Source organism: Acomys russatus, chromosome 5 (assembly GCF_903995435.1).
Source record: "Acomys russatus chromosome 5, mAcoRus1.1, whole genome shotgun sequence".
Lineage (NCBI taxonomy): Eukaryota > Metazoa > Chordata > Mammalia > Rodentia > Muridae > Acomys > Acomys russatus.
The window spans coordinates 66,100,358-66,119,632 of record NC_067141.1 but is presented as its reverse complement, the minus strand read 5'-3'; the positions used below and the strand labels follow the sequence as shown (position 1 = coordinate 66,119,632).

The window sequence follows — 19,275 nt, the reverse complement described above, 5'->3', positions numbered from 1 at the left end:
GCTGGCCTCCAAAATGGCGCACGGAGAGATGATGGCTCAGCAACTAAGAGCACTTACTGCTCTTGCAGAAGACCCAGGTTTGGCCCCTGGCACCCACATAGGAACTAACCACTGTAAGTCCAGTTTCAGAAGAGCCGAACCTCCTAATGGCCTCTGCGCAGACACACACGCAGGATAAACACACATACACATTTTTTTAAAAAGATTTATTTATTTATTATGTGTGCCTGTATGCCAGAAGAAGGCACCAGATCTCAGTATAGATGGTTGTGAACTACCATGTGGTTGCTCGGAATTGAACTCAGGACCTTTGGAAGAACAGCCAGTGCTCTTAACCTCTGAGCCATCTCTCCAGCCCCACATACACATTTTTAACAGGCAAAAATAATATCAATAATTCAAGGGAGGAGTAGACATTTCTGTGCCTTCCACCCAGCCCAAAAACACACAGGAAATCTCCCTTGGCTGTGCTGCCAGGTGTCGGCCACTTGCGAAAATATAATTTTGCTCCATCCATGTTTTGTCTCACCACACCCAGAATTTGCCTGTCCCCCATGGAGCCTCATCTACTGTCTACCTGAGTATCCAAAACCCCAAAGACAGGCTGTGGAGGAAGGCAGGGCCCATTTGCCTAGAGGTGCTTTGGTCTAGCTGGTCACAGAATGACACACCCCACTGAGGAGGGAGTGGCAATCACCTTCAGCGTCCGATGCACCTTGGAGCTGGTTTGGGGGATGCGTGCAGCCTTTTCTTTCTGTCCACTGTGGGTCTAAGAAGAGAGACACCCTCCTGTGGACCCCAGGCCCGCCAGCCACTGAGTGACCAAGGCCCAGCATCCCACCCGCAGCTGTGCCCCGCGCACCTGCAGTCATGGATAGATTCCGAATGCTCTTCCAGCATCTCCAGTCCAGCTCCGAGTCAGTGATGAACGGCATCTGCCTTCTGCTGGCGGCCATCACAATCAAGATGTACTCCTCCTTCGACTTCAACTGCCCCTGCCTAGCACGCTACAACGCCCTCTATGGCCTGGGCCTGCTGCTCACACCCCCTCTGGCCCTCTTCCTCTGTGGTCTCCTGGTCCATAGGCAGTCTGTGATGGTGATGGAGGAGTGGCGCCGACCATCAGGGCACCGAAGGAAGGACATGGGCATCATCAGGCAGGTCCCACAGACCTCTCTGCTGCCCAGGGCGGCTCACTTTATCAGCTATACTCTTCCTTGACAGCTAAAGGTGTTCTGCTCAGTTTCCAGTTCCCGTCTGGAAGTGTGTGTGTGTGTGTGTGTGTGTGTGTGTGTGTGTGGTGTGTGTGTGCGGTGTGTGTGTGTGTGTGTGTGTGGTATGTGTGTGTGGTATGTGTGTGCGGTATGTGTGTGCGGTATGTGTGTGTGTGTGTGTGTGTGTGTGTGTGTGTGTGTGTGTGGTATGTGTGTGTGTGTTGTGTGTGTGGTAATGTGTGTGTGGTAGTGTGTGCGGTATGGTGTGTGTGTGTGTGTGTGGTAATGTGTGTGTGTTGTGTGTGTGTTATGTGTGTGTGGTGTGTGTGTGTGTGTGTGTGTGTGTGGTATGTGTGTGTGGTAATGTGTGTGTGTGTGTGTGTGTGTGTGTGTGTGTGTGGTATGTGTGTGCGGTGTGTGTGTGTGTGTGTGTGTGTGTGTGCGGTGTGTGTGTGTGTGTGTGGTATGTGTGTGTGGTATGTGTGTGCGGTATGTGTGTGTGTGTGTGTGTGTGTGTGTGTGTGTGTGGTGTGTGTGTGTGGGGGAGGTTCTAGGTATTGAACTCAGGTCATCAATCTTAGCAAGTGACCCTACCTGCTGACCCATCTTGCTGGTCCTGAAAACATACATTTTTGTTCCTCTCATTTTTTTTCACCTTTCCAGGCCACTACTGTAACTATAAGAATGATTGAGAGCAGGGCGTGGTGGTGCACACCTTTAACCGCAGCACTCGGGAGGCAGAGGCAGGTGGATTGCTGCGAGTTCGAGGCCAGCCTGGTCTATAAAGCGAGTCTAGGACAGCCAAGATAACATAAAGAAACCCTGTCTCAGAAAAAAAAAAAAAAAAAAAAATCAGATTGCCAAGAATTACCCAGGTCACATTAGTCCCATTGAATGCATAGAAGGCTTTTGTTGCTTTGTTTTATTTTGTTGTTTGTTTGTCATGCATGCAGCAAGAGGCAATGGTTTATTTGAAGGCGCTATTTCCTTTCTTGAAAGCTTCCTGAAACAAGCGCCTTATCTGCTGCAACCCTGTCCTCAAGGTCTGGCAATACGCATACAAACTGGCTGATAAAGCTCAGCGATTCCTAATGCCCACAGGCTGGCATGGAATGCCTACCTGGGGCCAAGATGTGCTCTGCTGAGCACCTTGCAAGTAAGGCGTCTCTAAAGCCACTTTCCTCCGCCCTGGCATGCTCCTGCAGCAGACCTGCTTTCCAGAACGATGAAGCATTGGCACACCTAGAACTCTGGCCAAGGGCTGGAGACATAGATCCCTCGGCGGAGTGCTTGCCTAGAATGCGTGAGGGCCTGGGCTGGACCCCAGCACTGCATCCTCCAGATGGGATGGCACACTCCTGTAGTCCCGGAACTCAGAAAGAGGAGGCAGGGGGACCAGAAGCGAAAGGTTTTCTTTATCTACTACACAGAGACTTCAAGGTCAAACTGGGGTGTATAAGGCCATGCTGCTGCTGTGTGTGTGTGTGTGTGTGTGTATGTGTGTGTGTGTGTGTGTGTGTGTGTGTGTGTGTGTGTGTGTGTGTGTGTAGAAATCCTAGCCAAGCTCTCACAGCTAGGAAGTGGTCACTCTACCAGTTTGGTCCTCACTGACCATCCCTGCCTCCTGCGTGCCCATTGAGTCCTCTTTCTCTGCTTGCAGGTACATGTGTTCCTCTGTGCTGCAGCGAGCCCTAGCAGCACCCCTGGTCTGGATCCTGCTAGCTCTCCTTGACGGGAAGTGTTTTGTGTGTGCCTTCAGCAACTCTGTGGACCCTGAGAAGTTTCTGGATTTTGCTAACATGACCCCCAGCCAGGTGCAGCTTTTCCTAGCCAAAGTGCCCTGCAAGGAGGATGAGCTGGTTAAAAACAGCCCTGCACGCAAGGCTGTGTCTCGATACCTCCGGTGCCTGTCACAGGTAAGTGTGGTCCTGCCCAGGCCTTGGTCCCTTATAGATGTACTGGCTAGTTTTAATGTCAGTTTGATACAAGCTAGAGTCACCTGAGAGACTCTGAATTAAGAAAATACCTTCATAAAATGAGGCTGTGGGAAAGCCTGTCAGACATTTTCTTAATTAGAGATTGATTGGGGAGGACACTGACCATTGTGGGGGTGCCATCCCTGGGATTCCTGGGTTCTATACAAAAGTAGGCTGAGCAACCGTGAGGAGCAAGCCAGTAAGCAGCACCCCTCCCTCCATGGCTTCTGCATCAGCTCCTGTCTCCAGGTTCTAGGCCTGTCTGAGTTCCGGTCCTGGCTTCCTCCAACCAAGGACTACAATGCAGCAGCGTAAACCAAATAAGCCTCTTCCTCCCACGGGGCTTTGGTCATGATGTTTCATCACAGTAATAGTAACCCTACTGAGTCAGAAATCCTGTGTGGCTTTGAGGTTGGTGCTGAACCTGGTCCACATGACTTCCCAAGGATGCTCCTCACTGCTGGAGCCAAAGCCAAGAGCAGGAGGTATAGGGGGAATTGGGACCACTACCCTTGAGAGGTGAACACTGGGCCATTGATACCAGCTTACCCAGAACAGGCAGCAGGTGCTCCTGAAATCCCAGGAGGTGGGTGGCAGAGGACTGTTGGTAATATATTGCAGGACCAGCCTCCTACCCCAGACATACCTAGTTGAAAATAATATAATTGCTAGTTATTGAGTATTTCCACATTAGGCACTATGTTAAGCATTTTCTGTGCATCGGTGTGTTTAATTCTCAAAACAACCCTTTGAGATGGAGACAGTTGTTAGCATCCCATGTTTCAGATGAGGTAATGAAGCTCTGAACGTTTTTTAGTTCACAAGGCTAACGTCATGTAAATTGTAATAGGCAGGCCAAGCTCTGGATATACATGTCACTGGTCCTTATAACTAACTAACTCCTTAAATCCTTGCCAGATGCTTGGATTCTTCCTGGGTACCCTCTCCACTATACCGGAGCATTCACAGCCCCACCTCCACCCAGGCTCCCAGTTCCCCCCCACACCAATGCCCGTGCTGGCCTGTGTTTGTCACAGAGCGTTTATGAGGCCATTATACATAAAGCATCTCCGTGACTCCAGAGAGCCCTATGCTCTGCTGGGAAGAGACTAGAGAGGCTCAAGGGAAGCACGCCTTAAGGTAGGGTGAAGGGGCCAGCACTCTAGGCTCTCCCAAGTTCAGTAGAAAATACATGGAGTTTACAGTCAGACTCGGGTTTGCGGCCTAAGTTTTAAGCCACCCATCATGCCTAGCTTATCAAGATGTTATTTATTTATTTATTTTTTTTTTTTCTGATTCTTGTACATAAAATACTCAGCTTGTCTGGCTTGTTGTGTGTGACCAAATAAGGAGACTGTATAAATGGTGGGAATCAAATCTACAAGTTACAATGATTTTCATGGTTTTGGGACCTGGGGAAAACTGTAGCTTTGAAAGACGGAGAGGAGGAGAGCCCAGCAGGTGTGGGCTCCAGCATTGGAGAACGGCTTCCTGTTTCCCCTGACTGCTGGCCGAGAACCCTGCCTAACAGCTCACAGCATGTAGCACAGTTGGGAGGATGTATGGGAAATATCCATGCGGATGGGTAAAAAGATGAAAGTGTCTGATGCGTAGGTGAGTGGGCGGTAAACGGCAGAACACCCGGAGGCGTGAATGGATGGGAGGGTGAGTGGATGGCTAAGAGGAAGGACAAAAGAGTGACCAGATGGCACAATGGTGGACATATAGTCAGAGGAGAGGACGGGTGATTGGATGCGTGGGTGGCAGGATGGTGACTACGTGGGACGTGTATAGAGGTGGTAAAGGGTGGAGAGAAAGCAAAGAGAGGAGCCGTGCAGAGCGCTCGGTGTACAACACCAGAGGGCCCCCTGCGTCTCACTAACGCCTTCTCGACCTCCAGGCCATAGGCTGGAGTATCACCTTGCTGCTGATAGTGGTGGCCTTCCTAGCCCGCTGCCTGAGGCCCTGCTTCGACCAGACAGTCTTCCTACAGCGCAGATACTGGAGCAACTATGTGGACCTGGAACAGAAACTCTTCGACGAGACGTGCTGTGAGCATGCGCGGGACTTCGCACATCGCTGCGTGCTGCACTTCTTTGAGAGCATGAAGAGCGAGCTGCGCATTCTGGGGCTACGTCGTCGTCGGGATCCAGCCGGTGGAATCCCAGAGTCACAGGAGTCCCCAGAGCCCCCAGAGGGCCTGGATGATGCAAACAGGAAGGCCCATCTGCGTGCCATCTCCAGCCAGAAGCAGGTAGATCACCTCCTGAGTACCTGGTACTCCAGTAAGCCACCGCTTGACCTCGCAGCATCCCCCAGGCTCTGGGGTCCTGGCCTCAATCACCGTGCTCCTATAGCTGCTCCAGGCACCAAGCTGTGCCACCAGGTCGATGTATAGGGATCAGACAGCAGCAGTTTTGCTATCTCCTTCTTTCCTCAACACCCACCCACCCCCCATCTTTTTTTTGAGGAAGAGTCACACTTCAGCCGTCTAGTTGAAGATGACATGAGCTCCGGGCCTGATATGAATGGCTAGCCTCCTGCCTCAAGTTCCCTTAGTGTTAGGATTACAGGTGTGAGTCACCACTCTCTGATTTCCAAACTTTCACCTCTCACAAAGCCCCCCATACAATATATTGGTTCTTCTGGTCAGTGGACCAAACTTTGAGTAGCCCCAGTCTGGGTAAATCTGTTGTAGACCTAGGTCATAGACATTGATTCCAAATATTAAAAAATTATCATGATAGTGTCACGTGCCTGACATTTATTCATTCAATCGTTGTGCAACCTAATGAAAAGGGTATGGTTGCCAGCACCCCTTTAAATTTAAATTTTATTTATTTATTTATTTATTGTGTGTGTGCATGCATGCATGTGTGCCTTGGTATGTGTGTAGGGATCAGAGGACAACTTGTACAAGCCATCCCTTTTGTTCTACCACGTCTGTCTCAGAGACCAAACTCAGGCCCTCAGGCTTGGCAACAAGAGCCTTTGCCTGCTGAGCCATCTTGTTGCTCTTTCTCCTTGTTTTAGGATGTAGTTTATGTGGATGGGCAGGCAGTGAATGTGTGCACATGAGTGGCCACAGAGACCCAAGGTTTTGGATCCCTGGAGCTGGAGTTACAGCCAGTTGTGAGCTGCCTGCTATGCGTGCTGGAAAGCAGCCTGGGGACCTTGCAAGAACAGTATGGATTCTTGACCACTGAGCCATCTCTCCAGCCCTACCCCACCCCCTTTTATGGCCTTACTCTGTAGCCTTAGCTGATCTGGAGCTCGCAGTGATCCTCTTGATTCGGCCTTATGAATCCTGGGATTACAAGTGTGCCAGCACACCCCAGAAACAGAGACAAATTCCCCCTGCCGCCCCTCCTCCCTCTCCCTCCTTCTTCCTCCCCTCTTGTCCTCTCCTCACCTCTCCTTCCCCCATCTCTCTCTCTCTTGTGTGTGTGTGTGTGTGTGTGTGTGTGTGTGTGTGTATGTGTGTAAAATATGGTCCCATGAAACTTAGCTGGCCTCCCCTCCAACTTTCTATCTAGCTGAAGATGACCTTGAACTCCTAACCTTCCCACTTCTTGAGTTCTGGAATTACAGATGTGCACCACTGTGCCTGGCTCTGGAATTACAGATGTGCACCACTGTGCCTAGCTCAGCCTTATACAGTGCTGGGGATGGGACAAAGTGCATTCCAAGCGAGCATTTTACCATCTAAACTACATTAGTAGATTATTGTTTAAAAAAGGAAACTGAGCCGGGTGTGGTTGTGCACGCCTTTAATTCCAGCACTCGGGAGGCAGAGGCAGATGGATCGCTGTGAGTTCAAGGCCAGCCTGGTCTACAAGTGAGTCCAGGGCAGCCAGGGCTACACAGAGAAACCTTGTCTTGAAAAACAAAAACAAAAAGCAAACAACAACAACAACAAAAATGATTTCAAAGCTAGCCTGGGCTACAGAAGACCACATCTCAAAAAAAAAAAAAAAAAAAAAGATAGAGCTGATGAGATATAACTCTGGGAGTAAAGGCATCAATTGCCAACTCTAAAGACCTGAATTCAGTCCCCAGGACCCACGTGATGGCAAAGAAGCAACTCTTGCAAGTTGTCCTCTGATCTTTACATGCAGCCCAGGCCTGCACACACCACTCTCCCAGCATGTCTTTAATCCCAGCACTCAGGAGGCAGAGGCAGGAGGATCGATGTGAGTTCGAGACCAGCCTGGTCTACAAAGTGAGTCCAGGACAGCCAAGGCTATACAGAGAAACCCTGTCTCAAAAAAACAAAACAAAACCCAAAAGTTAAATAAATAAATAAGAAAGAAACATTGCTTAAAATAGTTTATATGTTCATGTGGAATTTGTATATATACATATATGTGTGTGTGTAAGTATGTATGTATGTATGTATTTTGTGTGTGTGTGAAGTCAAGAAGAGGTAACCTGCCTAGCCCCCAGTTCCCAGCAGTTCTGCTTGTAGCTGGCCCAAACGAAGGCTGATTCAGGCTCTTCTCAGCCTTCTGCCCTCTAGCTGGCAGAGTCCCCTCCTTCACCTTTCCACCACCATCTCCTCTGCTTGGTGCCTGAATCCCTAGTTGGCCTTTCTCAGGTGGCCCACTCCCCTGGTTGTCCTAGCAGCACTCCCAGCCCAGGAAGGATGTCTCCAGAACCAGGTGGGGTCTAGCTTATGGACAAAGCCTGTGAAGCCTCACTGTTAGATCTGCTAGAAAACTCACTACTTAGTCTGTGGCAGCCCAAACAGGAAGAAGAGCCAGGTGAGTTCCTCTGTGCCCCTGCCTGACCCTTATGACTCACTTGTGCCCCAATGCAAAGGTGGGTTTACTTCAGTCTCCTCTTCTTCCTTGGGGCCCTGAGGGGTGTAGGCACCCCCCCCTGGATGACCCCTGGAACCTGGATCTCTCCATCAAGCCATTTCTGCTCCCTGGGTTCTTTCTTGCTAAGCGACCAGGAAAATCCCTGCAGCTCGCCCCCCCCCCCCCACTTCCTGACTGTGGTCAAGCCATGCAAATGTCTGCAGTAGCATGGGGCACGGGACATGATTTAGGCAAATTGTTAGCAGCAAACTGTGGGAGAGAATGGAAACAGCTTGGTGACAGCCCAGCCTGCGTGGGTGCGCTCCTACCCTGGGAAAGGACGGCTGCCTGGGGCTCCAGGGACTATTAAAAAGCCACCAACTGTAATCATCATCCCTTCCTTCTTATACTGGGTGTTTATAAGCACCTCTTGCATTTGGCACTGAAATAGGAAATATGGAAGAGACATTTCGTAGTAGGTGACTCCGAGGCAATCACTGTTTAAGGGGACAGAGATCGATACAAAAATATTGACAATCTGAAGCAAACAGTGCAACATAATAGAGGCCAGAGGAAGCTTTTGGGGGCAGCAACAATGAAGCTCTAGATTGAGGGATGGTTGTGGTGTCACGTGACCGGGCCCTAAAGGATGGAGCAGCTTTTTGACGACGACGACGGGAAAGCAAAGTGAAGAGGAGGCAGCAAAGACAAGAGCATGGAGCCAGCCAAGGGCTGAGCCTGCTGCGATTCCTTGTTAGACAGATACTCGTGGGCTGCTGGGGGTGCAGAGTACAAGTGCAAGAGGGACACTGTCCCCTCTCCCCGTATATTCGGAGCTGGAATGGGAGGTAGGGACATGATGGGTGAACTTGCATCCAAAAGGAGTTGTGCCCATGCAGCCTGGCAGAAGTAAAGGTCGTTGGCCAAAAGTTGCAAAGTCAGCCAAGTGATGGCCCCTGAGCCCTGAGCCCAGTGACACCCTTTCTGGACCCTCCTGTCTTACTATGAGAGGTACCTCTCACCCTCATTAGGCCCCAGTTGATACAGCTGCAGACCCCAAACATCTCTGACATAGCCCACCCCAACTGCCTTTTGTGCACATCCTTGAGCTACAAGTGTCACCCCAACTAAGTGAAGGACACAGGTAGCAGGCTCACCTGACTTCTAAAAGCCCTTCCTTTCGAGGAGAGTAGCTCTCTTGGGGGCCCAGACACATTCCTCAAGTCTCAGCAAGTGCTGGATGGCAGCCCCCTGACTCTGTCCTGTATCCAAGGGAGCTGCAGCATCCAAGTGAGCAAAGCAGTTATGTCCTGAAAGCGTTCACTCTGGCTGCTGTACTTGTCTTCATCTTAGGCGGCCTGGGCACTAGACGTTCCCAGGACTACTCCCCAGAGGAAAATGTGGGCATCTCCAGGAAGTGCTCGATACTCTGCACTAAGTACAAGCAGTTGAGGGAGCAAGGCAAGTGCTTAGTGGCAAGGTTTAGTGGGAGATGCTACTGTGAAGGGATGCTTACTGAGGGCTACAGGAATGGATAGGGCTGTTGAGAGAGAGAGGCTAGAGTGAGGACGGACAGCATTTAGAGTAAGGAAGAGGATCAGCTAAAAAGGAAAAGGAGCAACCAGGAAGCAAAGAGGCCTGTGCAAAGACAGGCCAGCAAGGAAAAGGGGGCCTTAAGGGGGTTCTGTCGGAGCCACGTGGATCCCCAGGCAACTGTCCCTTTCAGAATTATAAAGGAAGGTTAGAGGCTTCGACCCTGTTCCAGTGGTCCTGATACAGAGATGACCTCTCACAGGCCTGTGTGAGGAAAGATTCTAGGACTGAGGACCATAAGGGAAGCAATAAATGCCGCCACATTGGAGAGAGAGCCTCACAGAAAATGAAGGCAGTCCACTGTGTACCGCGCTGCACCCAACCCCTCTCGTTTCTTGCTTCATGGGCCCTTTTGGGAGAGGTAAGGGTAGAGGCTGGGGGTGTGTCCTTGAAGGCCTAAGGGAAACCAGTGGAAAATTGTCTGGAGTCACAGGTGGTGGCAGAATAGAGGTGACACTGGGCTGCCTGCCAGTAGCAGCTGTCTTGACAGTGAGCTCTGAACACTCTCCAGGCCCTTAGCCACCCTCTTCTCACAGGCCATCCCTCTGAAGGGAAACCCAGAACCATCAAGGCAAGTCTCCTGTTTGGGTCTGAGTTCTTACCTCCCCTTAAATTCATCCTTTTCTTTGATCACCCCTTTGAGTATTCACCAGCACGTGTTAACTGAACACCTATTAAGTACCAGGTACAGTGTTCTCAGTATAGGATAGTGAACAGGGGGCTGGAATGATGGCTCAGTGGTAAGAGCATTGGCTGCTCTTGCAGAGGACCTGGGTTCAATTCCCAGAACCCACATGGCCACTCACAACTGTTTGTAGTCTAAAACTCCAGTACCAGAGAACCAATACCCTCTTCTGGGATTACCAGGCCCTCACATGGTGCACAAAAAGATAGCTTTTTTGTTTTGTTTTCCGAGACAGGGTTTCTCTGTGTGGCCTTGGCAGTCCTGAACATTGTAGACCAGGCTGGCCTTGAACTCACAGTGATCTGTCTGCCTCTGCCTCCCAGGAGTGCTGGGATTAAAGGCATGTGCCACTACGCCTGGCTTGAAATTCTTGACATATCATTGCTACAAAAGGCAGCCCTCTCCAGATGGTTTCCTGAGCAATCCTGGCCCCGCCCAGCCCCATTCAGCCCTGGCTGCAGCTGAGACCCTCATCTTCTGTGCCTGTCAACACTGCAATAGAAATCCAGGAGCTGGGCATGGTGGCTCACACCCTTTAATCCCAGCACTCAGCAGGCAGAGGCAGGTGGATCGCTGTGAGTTTGAGGCTAGCCTGGTCTACAGAGTGAATTCAGGACGGCTACACAGAGAAGCCCTGTCTCGAAAAACCAAAAACAACAACAGAAAAGCCAAAAAGAAAAAGGAAACCCAGGCACAGACAGACAGACACACCTTTGCTGGCTGTCCCTCTCCATATCCCTTCTGATGGATGTCTTCTGAAAGAGTCCCTAACAAAAGTATTCCAGGGGCCGCCAACCCAGGAACTCCAGTTGTCCCAAAGACAACTTATGGCCGAGGGAAGCAATATTCTTCCTCACCACGTCCCACTGGTGACGTAGTACCTGTTCCACTGAAACTTGATCCAACTAGGAGATAAGTTAAAACAAAAACAAACAAACAAATAAACACCTTCCCTTGCCCCCTTCACCCTGCACTCCCTCCCACAAGTGCCAGCCTGGGCTCAAATCCCACTTCTTTACCTATGACCCGGGTGGCCTTTAGCTAATAAGATCAGTCTCACTGAGCCCCAGCTGTCACTTCTGTAAAGTGATAAAAATCCTATCCCACAGGGTTGTAGGGTTACTCGATGCATATAAGGTGCACACAGGTCAGCTGAGGTCATGACAGATCTTGTCAGAAATATGAACATGCAGGCAGAAGACCACTAAGGTGGTCAGAAACACAAGGAGACGCCGACCTTGCTGATGTTCAGCCTCTTCTTGCCCCAAACAAAGAGTCATCCAGCTGGATCCAGATCTGACATGCCTGTCTGAAGGCTGCGAGATCAAAGGGAGCCTTCCCCTTGGGTGGCTCGACAGAGAAGCTCGAAGCATGGAACCCCATCACCTGTGGGTCAGAGGTGTGGAGATAGAAGAAGAAGAAGCCTGGGAAGGGTTTGCCACCCACAACTCACAAACACAGACACACCTATAGGCTGAAACTAATAGACAACCTGTCCAGTCCAACTCCAACACCAGTGCCAATTGGGATGGCACAAACATGCAACCTCAGAGTTTGGGAGGTGGGGGCTCAGACAAGATTGTCAGGAGTTCTGGATCTTTCTTGGCTATAGAGAATTGAAAACCTTGTCTCAAAAGAAAGGAAAAGAAAAGAAGAAAAGAAAATCCTCTAAGTCCAGGTTGTTTTACTGTCTGCCACACTCACATCATATCACCCCTGCCACCTTTGCTGTCCCTACCATGGGTCACACCCAACTACCACTGCCTGCCACAGCCTCTGTCACCACCATAATTTCTATGCCATCTTATTATCACTGTCTCAACTGATTGAGGAGCTCCCTGGGGTCCTGGCATCCTGGAAATAACTCAGTACCTCCAGAGAAGGGCACAGATAGACGACTGTTTCCCCAGAGCCCAGCGACCTCCTCCTCCCTCCGTTCCACACCCAAACTAGTCCTCATTGGGTGCAGCTTTATGGATCTCTAGGCTGCAGGCAGCTGGAGGGGAGGTGGCGAGGGAGGGACACAATCCTGGCTGTACCCACGGGATTGGTCGAATTGTGCCCTCTCTGCCAACACCTGTGTAGAAGGCTCCTCAAAGAATGACCTCATCAATTGCCCTGAGCTTTGCTAGTCCAGCCAGGAGAGCCCAGTCATGAGGTGGATGCCCAGTGGGCAAGGTGGCCTATTGAAGCTGTGTGGGAGGCCACGGTGAGAGGGGAAAAGGCTGAGGATCCCCACGGGACACGATGGACAAGTTTCGGATGATCTTCCAGTTTTTGCAGTCCAACCAAGAGTCCTTCATGAACGGCATTTGCAGCATCATGGCGCTGGCCAGCGCCCAGATGTACTCTGCCTTTGACTTCAACTGCCCCTGTTTGCCCGGCTACAATTTAGCCTACAGCATCGGCATACTGCTGACGCCTCCCCTGGTGCTCTTCCTGCTTGGCCTAGTCATGAACAACAACATATCCATGCTAGCTGAAGAGTGGAAGCGCCCCCCAGGTCGCCGGGCCAAGGACCCAGCCGTGCTTCGCTACATGTTCTGTTCCATGGCCCAGCGGGCTCTCATCGCTCCCGTCGTCTGGGTAGCTGTCACACTGCTGGACGGCAAGTGCTTTCTCTGTGCCTTTTGCACAGCCGTGCCCGTGGCCACCCTAGGCAACGGCAGCCTGGTGCCTAGCCTGCCTCCTCCAGAACTTGCTCGCCTGCTGGCTCGCGTGCCCTGCCCCGAGATCTATGATGGGCACTGGCTGCTGGCCCGAGAGGTGGCCGTGCGGTATTTGCGCTGCATCTCTCAGGTGAGGAGGCTGGGTCCCCTCACGGGCCAGGGTCCCTATGGGAAGATCCCTTCTCAAAGTGGGGTTTCCCCTCTGTGGGTGGAGGCATATGGTTCCAGCTGAGATTCAAAGCAGAGCCCATGTGTTCTCTCAGTGGGGTCGCCTGGAGAGCATAGCTGGTTCTTTACCCCCCTTCCACCCTGAACTCAGAGTTGAGAGGCTGGGAAATTTGCATCCCTTTCCTATCCCAGACCTAGGCAGTAGTGAGACCGGTGGGTGGCTAAACCATTTGGGTACATTTCCCTGGCAAATACCCGCCAGCTGCTGCCTGCTTGCTCCAGGAGTGGTAAGCTGAGGGTCTGGGCATCTTGAACGGGAATACATGGGTGAGGGAGATGGATGTTGGGGTGAAACTTAAAGAACCATCTGGGCACTTGGGAGGCAGAGGCAGGTGAATCGCTGTGTGTTCGAGGCCAGGCTGGTTTACAAAGCAAGTCCAGGAGAGCCAGAGAAACCTTGTCTTGAAAAAAAAAAACAAATAAATGAATAAATAAATAAATAAGAACCGTGTGGGCATAGTGCCCTGGAGCAGTGAACTGGTGAAGAGGGAGACCGACAGGCAGAGTCGGCTCCAGTGGGACTAGAGAAGCAGCCACATTCTGCTCTGGTCAGGGCAGACCCTTGCTTCCTCTCCTGAGAAAGGGCTTTCTTTCCCACATGGCGACTGTCACCACCACCATGACTGACTGTCTAAGCCAAGCTCATTACCCCTTCATCTGTGGACCCTTGTGCCATCACTCTAGGCCTCAGGCCCTGGAGCAGCTGTCACACCACTTGACCTTTAAACTGTCACACTGTGTAAGCTAGAAGGTTCCCACCTTTTCCACCCCCCACTCCTCAAGAGGCCACAGGCAGCCTGGTTTGTAAATAAGTCCCTGTGAATTCTGAAGTCACTTTAGAATTAATTGACTTTATTTAGAAATCAAAAATTGTCCAAGACAAAGCAGATTTCCAGCCTCACTTGGAATGGGAGGCGACCCAAGCCCTCTGTAACCACAGTGACCTAGTGAGCAGCATGGGAGGCCCCTGACTGAGTCACATGCTCTGTAGCTCTGTATTTTCCCACCTGCCCCCATGGCGCAGGTTGGGCAACATTAGCACCACACCCACCCCTACTCCTACTTCCTTGACCTTTCCCAACTCTTCTCTGTGCCGATAGGGGTCTGGCCCAAAGTACAGACAGGAATGGGTGTCCTGCTCTGTGCCCTGTGCCCTGTGCCCTGTGGTGAGCCACTGTCTGAGTATGTGTCAGAGGCCAGTGTTCGAGTTTGAGGGCTGTCCAGGGTGTCTCTGAACTCCCTGGGAGTCCAGCTTAGCCTGTGAAGAAAGTGCTCACACAGAGCTGATATCGGTTCCAGAAACTGAAGGAAAGGCCTGGAGCTTGGAGGAAGAAGGCTGCTAGGCCCAGGAGATCAGCTCCCTGAATGGTACCATCATGATGCCTAGCAGAGAGTGCTAAATACCAGCTGTCTTACAGTCATCCCTCTCTTTTGGTTCTCAAAAAATCCCTGTGAGGTAGCTGTTATTACTAGCAGCCCCGTCTTTTTTGTTTGTTTGTTTTTGTTTTGTTTGTTTGTTTTGTCTTTTGAGACAGGGTTTGTTTGTTTGTTTGTTTGTTTTCTGTGTAGCCATGGCTGTCCTGGCACTTGCTATGTAAACCAGGCTGGCCTTGACCTCAGGGATCCACCTGTCTCTGCCTCCCAAGGGCTAGGATTAAAGGCATGTACCATCACTGCCTGGGGTAGCCCCATCTTTGTAGGCAAAGAAGCTGAGACACAGAATGATCAAGTGGAGACAGGTTTTGTACCTAGGAGGCCTTGCTATGGGATGTGGCATTAAATCCTGTCCACTGAGCGCCCTGTCAAAGCAGCACATTCTGTGATCCCAGGATCTGACTCCTGTGAATTGGAGTCTATGGGCCATTTTACACATGAGGAGATAGAGGCTAAGAAGTGACGTCGCTTGGTCCTTGGCTGGCTTCCTCTGTAGAGGCCTTAACAAGTCCTTTTAAGGTGTGACAGGCAGGTCTGCTGACGACCCCCTGTCCCCACAGGCCCTGGGCTGGTCCTTCGTGCTGCTGACCACATTGCTGGCCTTCGTGGTGCGCTCCGTGAGGCCTTGCTTCACGCAGGCTGCCTTTCTCAAGAGCAAGTACTGGTCCCACTATATCGACATTGAACGTAAGCTGTTTGATGAAACGTGCACAGAGCACGCCAAGGCCTTTGCTAAGGTATGTATCCAGCAGTTCTTTGAAGCCATGAACCACGACCTGGAACTGGGTCACACCCATGGAGTGCTGGCCACGGCCACGGACACAGCCACAGCCACAGCCACGGAGGCTGCCCCAAATCCCTCTGACAGGATGGAGGAAGAGAGGGAGAAGCTGCATGGCATCATTGACCAAGGCACCATCAACAAGCTACTCACAAGCTGGCACAAATGCAAACCACCACTGCAGCTGGGCCAGGAGGCACCACTCATGGGCAATGGCTGGACTGGGGGTGGGCCCCGGCCTCCCCGCAAGGAAGTGGCCACCTACTTCAGCAAAGTGTGAGCTATAGGTGGCTGCAGAATTAGGAAGAGAGATATGAGCCCATAGGCCTTTGCGCCACAAAGTAAACAGATATACAATTCTGAGTCATAACCACAAGTCCACACATTCGCCTTCTGGTGTGAAAAAGGACATTTGGAGCTGAAGGACCTCATTTCCTTAGCTGAGATGCTGCCTTGGGTACCACAGGAGCAGTGTCATCCTGTGCCTCATCTCCCACTGTTTCAGTATTACAAGTGTTCAGATCTGGTTTGTGGGAGCAGGATGCCTGCGTGGTACCCGAGTCCCTACCCAGGCCTCATCCTGATGCTGTTCATCCCATCCCAGGCCCGCTGTCTCCACTTAGGCTTCTAAAGCCCATACCAAGTATTTCCTCCTTATGCTGAGGCTCAAGGAAGCCAGGGCAGTCAGCCCTCTCACGAGCATTGACAGTTTCTTGGATTAAAAAAAAAAAAAAAAAAAAAAAAAGAATGGCCTTCAGCTGGTGTGACACATAAGATGCCAAGACCTAGGGACCACATGAGGGAGGCCAAGATGTGTGTCATGAGGCCATTAGACACCTGTTGACATAGACTCTATGTTTACTTCATAACAAGCACAAAATTAACAATCTCGCACAGATTATAGGAACGCGGACCATCCATGGGGCTTGAGAGCTTGAAATGAAAGCTGATGAACTCTTACTTTCTCAAATGCTCCCTGGGGAACCTGCCGTGGGCTATGATGAAGAGGGGAAATAGTTAAGTCCGTAAAAATGGGATAAAGCTGGGTTAAATGCTGATTCTACCGTTTGCAAAGTGTGTCCCAGGTCCAGGCGCCTCATTTTTGGGGTCTCCGTTTTCTCCTTTGTGCAATAGGGAAAAGGCCTACCTCACTGGTTCACCATGTGTAAGAGCACATGGCACATAGTGGACATCTGGACCGGTGTGACTAATGTCCTTGTTCGTTTCTGAGTCCAGCGGCTGCTCCCTCTCCTTCCCTGACAGCAACCAAGGGACAGGACAGGACAAGACAGGACAGGATAGGCTGCTACCTTGTCCAAGAAAAGGAACGAGAGGTGCCAACAGGCTTCTTGTCTCTCAGCCTCATCTTCCAGCCCTCAGCTCTGCCCTTCTCAGTGCTCACTTTGACCTTCGGATGTTCAACTTCCCTCATGCACCCACGCTCTACTCTCCGGTGGAACCCCAGTGCCAGGGTGGCAGGGAAGAGAAGGTTGAACTTGACCCCAGCCCTGAATGAAGAGACCAGCTTAATACAGACCAAGTGTGCACTGATGTGTGTGGGTGTCCACTAGGGACGGGATACCAGAACGTGCTTGAAGGAGCAAATGTGTGGGAAAGGTTTGGAGACCTGGCTTCCAACACTAGAGCGATGGGAGCTGAGCTGAGGCAACGCCACCCTGTAAAGTGTGTCGTGGAAAGGCATGAGGAAACACTGATTTTTCTCCATTCATCCCTGCCACACGGACAAGCCAGACTCAAGAGGGTTCAGCTTGTCAGTGTGAATTCCATTGTCCCAGCCCCGGATCTGATGGCCCTAAAGCTATCTCTTCTAGTTCTGGGAGCCACCGGGCTCATCTTGGCATTCTCTCTGTCTGTGTACCTGACTGGCGACTCTCAGTCTTGCTTGTAAGCTCCCAGAGATAAGAGCTCATGGCTACTCTAGGGACGGGCAGTGCTTGCTTCCTTTTAATGTCTATGTATGACCAGCCTCTGCCCTAGGAGCCCCAGAGGATCCCCAGATCCCTCCATAGAGTTATCAGCTGTACAGAGGATGGGGGCAGTACCTGGGAGTTAGCTGAACTGTGATAGGAAGAGCCATCTTTTGAAAGATGGCTGGTACAACAGCAGGATACTCAGAGAAAGGAGGGCAGAGTGGACCGGGGTCTTGACCTTTTGTATAATGGAACATCACCACCAATTCTGAGCACTTACTCTCCCCAGGCTCTGCAGGGGACCCCTCCAGCAGCATCTGCCAGGTGGGTGTCAAGCAAGGGGGATGTTCTTCAAACAGGCCTGGAGGGCAAGCCTGGGCAAGAGCTCCTGGAGGGCCCTGCCTAGCTCCTCCCTAGACCTTTCCGGATGGCCCCCGAGGGGTGCACAGGGTAGAGTCGAGGCAGGGCGGGTAGGGCCAGCTACAGCGGGCCCAGAGGCGGGCTGGGACAGGACGCAGCATCCGAGACTGCTCCTCTACTTCCTCTGTCTCGCACCGCCCTCAGCAGCCCGCCCTCCTCAGCCTGGCACCGGGAGGCTGTTTTTCCATTCGCTGGCCAGCGAGAAAGTTCCATGCCGCTGTTTCTTTCTCTTCTTTTTCTGGAGTTAAATTTGTCCGCAGTTGCCTGCACTTCATCTGTAGCTGCCTGGAGTCCAAAGCTCTGTTGCTTTCAACCGCCCTGCCTGGCCCCTGGTGCAAAAGCCGAGCTGGTAGTGAGCCACCCGCCCCCACCCCTGTGAGGACACTTTGTCTTGTGGCCTGGAGCCTGTCCTGTGGTGTCTGCATCTGCGGTGCCCACACTGCTGTCACTCTACCAGGAAGAAATGCCACTGATGCCTGCAACCATCCCCAGGTAAGGTGGGGCCCCTCCCTGGGGTGTGCAGGTGTTAAAGGAGCTTGCCGGTAGGTTCCAGCCAGCCTCCAGGGGTTATCTGGAGAGAGAAACCCTGGAAAGACATGGAAGTGTTGCTCTCACTCCCTCCTCCCTAACTTCCTGGCTGTCACCGGGAAGAAGCCCCTGGCATAACAATCTCAGAAGATGGCCTGGACCGGCCTCTGCTTAGTACCTTCTCTCTCCCCTGACCCCCTGCAATCCCCTTTGCTATCAGGCATCTTGTACCCAACATTATGTGGGTTTAGAAACCCAGGGCCACTACAAGGAGCGAATGGGTACCTAGCCACCAAGGAGGAGAAAGGGATACACCTGATGGCCAATAGCCTGTTTATTGACAGCAACAGGATGAGGTGGCCCCCTAGATGAGGTCCCTCCCTGGATGAGGTCCCTCCCTCCCTCCAGGGATATTCAGGAGCTCTGGGCTCTGAGCTGGGGAGTCAGACATCCCTCCCTCTTCCTGGGGCCCACATGGCCCTCCCCCCCCCCCCGCGCCTGTGCCCATCTGGCATCCTTGGCAGAGGCAGCAACCCGAAAAGGGATGTGAACACGAAACAGAAAGAGGCAGCCTGGGCCTCCCTCCCTCTCTTCACAGCCTGACCTCTCTCTCCACTTCCAGGCTTCCTCTGGCCTAGAGGGTTTTGTTTTTTCACTCTCACGATGGGGGATGGGGGCGGACACAGGACCACACCCTGCCTGTCTCTCTGGGTGTGTGGGTGGAGCCTGGGAAGGGAAGGGAATTGAGGCTAAACTTCTAAAGAGCCTGAAGCCATGGTCATTATGGCTGTTGTCATGACTCAGGGGAGGGCTGACTAGGTGCAGTGGGCTGAATCCCACCGAGGCTGCCTGTGACTGGCGGGTGTGGGAGGTCTCTGGCATTTTGGAGCAGAGCTCATGTAGGCCGCTGGATAAGGAAGGCGTGAAGGGGTGTGAACAGGGGGAGCTAGTTTAGCTCCGACTTATTTTGTCCACTTTCTTTCTAAGTATTCTCAAGTCATAGTCAAAAATCTC

The 19,275-nt window shown here is 51.8% G+C and overlaps 2 protein-coding genes across 2 annotated transcripts; both read left to right on the top strand.

Moving 5' to 3' along the window:
- The first annotated feature begins 726 nt into the window (after positions 1–726).
- On the top strand, positions 727–5,632 carry Calhm3 (calcium homeostasis modulator 3). Its single transcript, XM_051147151.1, has 3 exons — positions 727–1,157; positions 2,875–3,130; positions 5,091–5,632. Exons 1-3 carry the CDS (start codon positions 871–873, stop codon positions 5,586–5,588), a joined length of 1,041 nt encoding a protein of 346 aa, XP_051003108.1. The 5' UTR covers positions 727–870; the 3' UTR covers positions 5,589–5,632.
- A 6,885-nt stretch (positions 5,633–12,517) lies between these two features.
- On the top strand, positions 12,518–15,662 carry Calhm1 (calcium homeostasis modulator 1). Its single transcript, XM_051147150.1, has 2 exons — positions 12,518–13,069; positions 15,162–15,662. Exons 1-2 carry the CDS (start codon positions 12,518–12,520, stop codon positions 15,660–15,662), a joined length of 1,053 nt encoding a protein of 350 aa, XP_051003107.1.
- Positions 15,663–19,275: the final 3,613 nt, after the last annotated feature.

Coding starts and splice junctions, on each gene's coding strand:
- Calhm3 (XM_051147151.1), top strand. CDS start 871: ATGGATAGATTCCGAATGCTCTTCCAGCATCTCCAGTCCAGCTCCGAG. Junction 1,158..2,874: donor AAGGACATGGGCATCATCAG/GCAGGTCCCACA, acceptor CTCTGCTTGCAG/GTACATGTGTTCCTCTGTGC. Junction 3,131..5,090: donor ACCTCCGGTGCCTGTCACAG/GTAAGTGTGGTC, acceptor CTCGACCTCCAG/GCCATAGGCTGGAGTATCAC.
- Calhm1 (XM_051147150.1), top strand. CDS start 12,518: ATGGACAAGTTTCGGATGATCTTCCAGTTTTTGCAGTCCAACCAAGAG. Junction 13,070..15,161: donor ATTTGCGCTGCATCTCTCAG/GTGAGGAGGCTG, acceptor CTGTCCCCACAG/GCCCTGGGCTGGTCCTTCGT.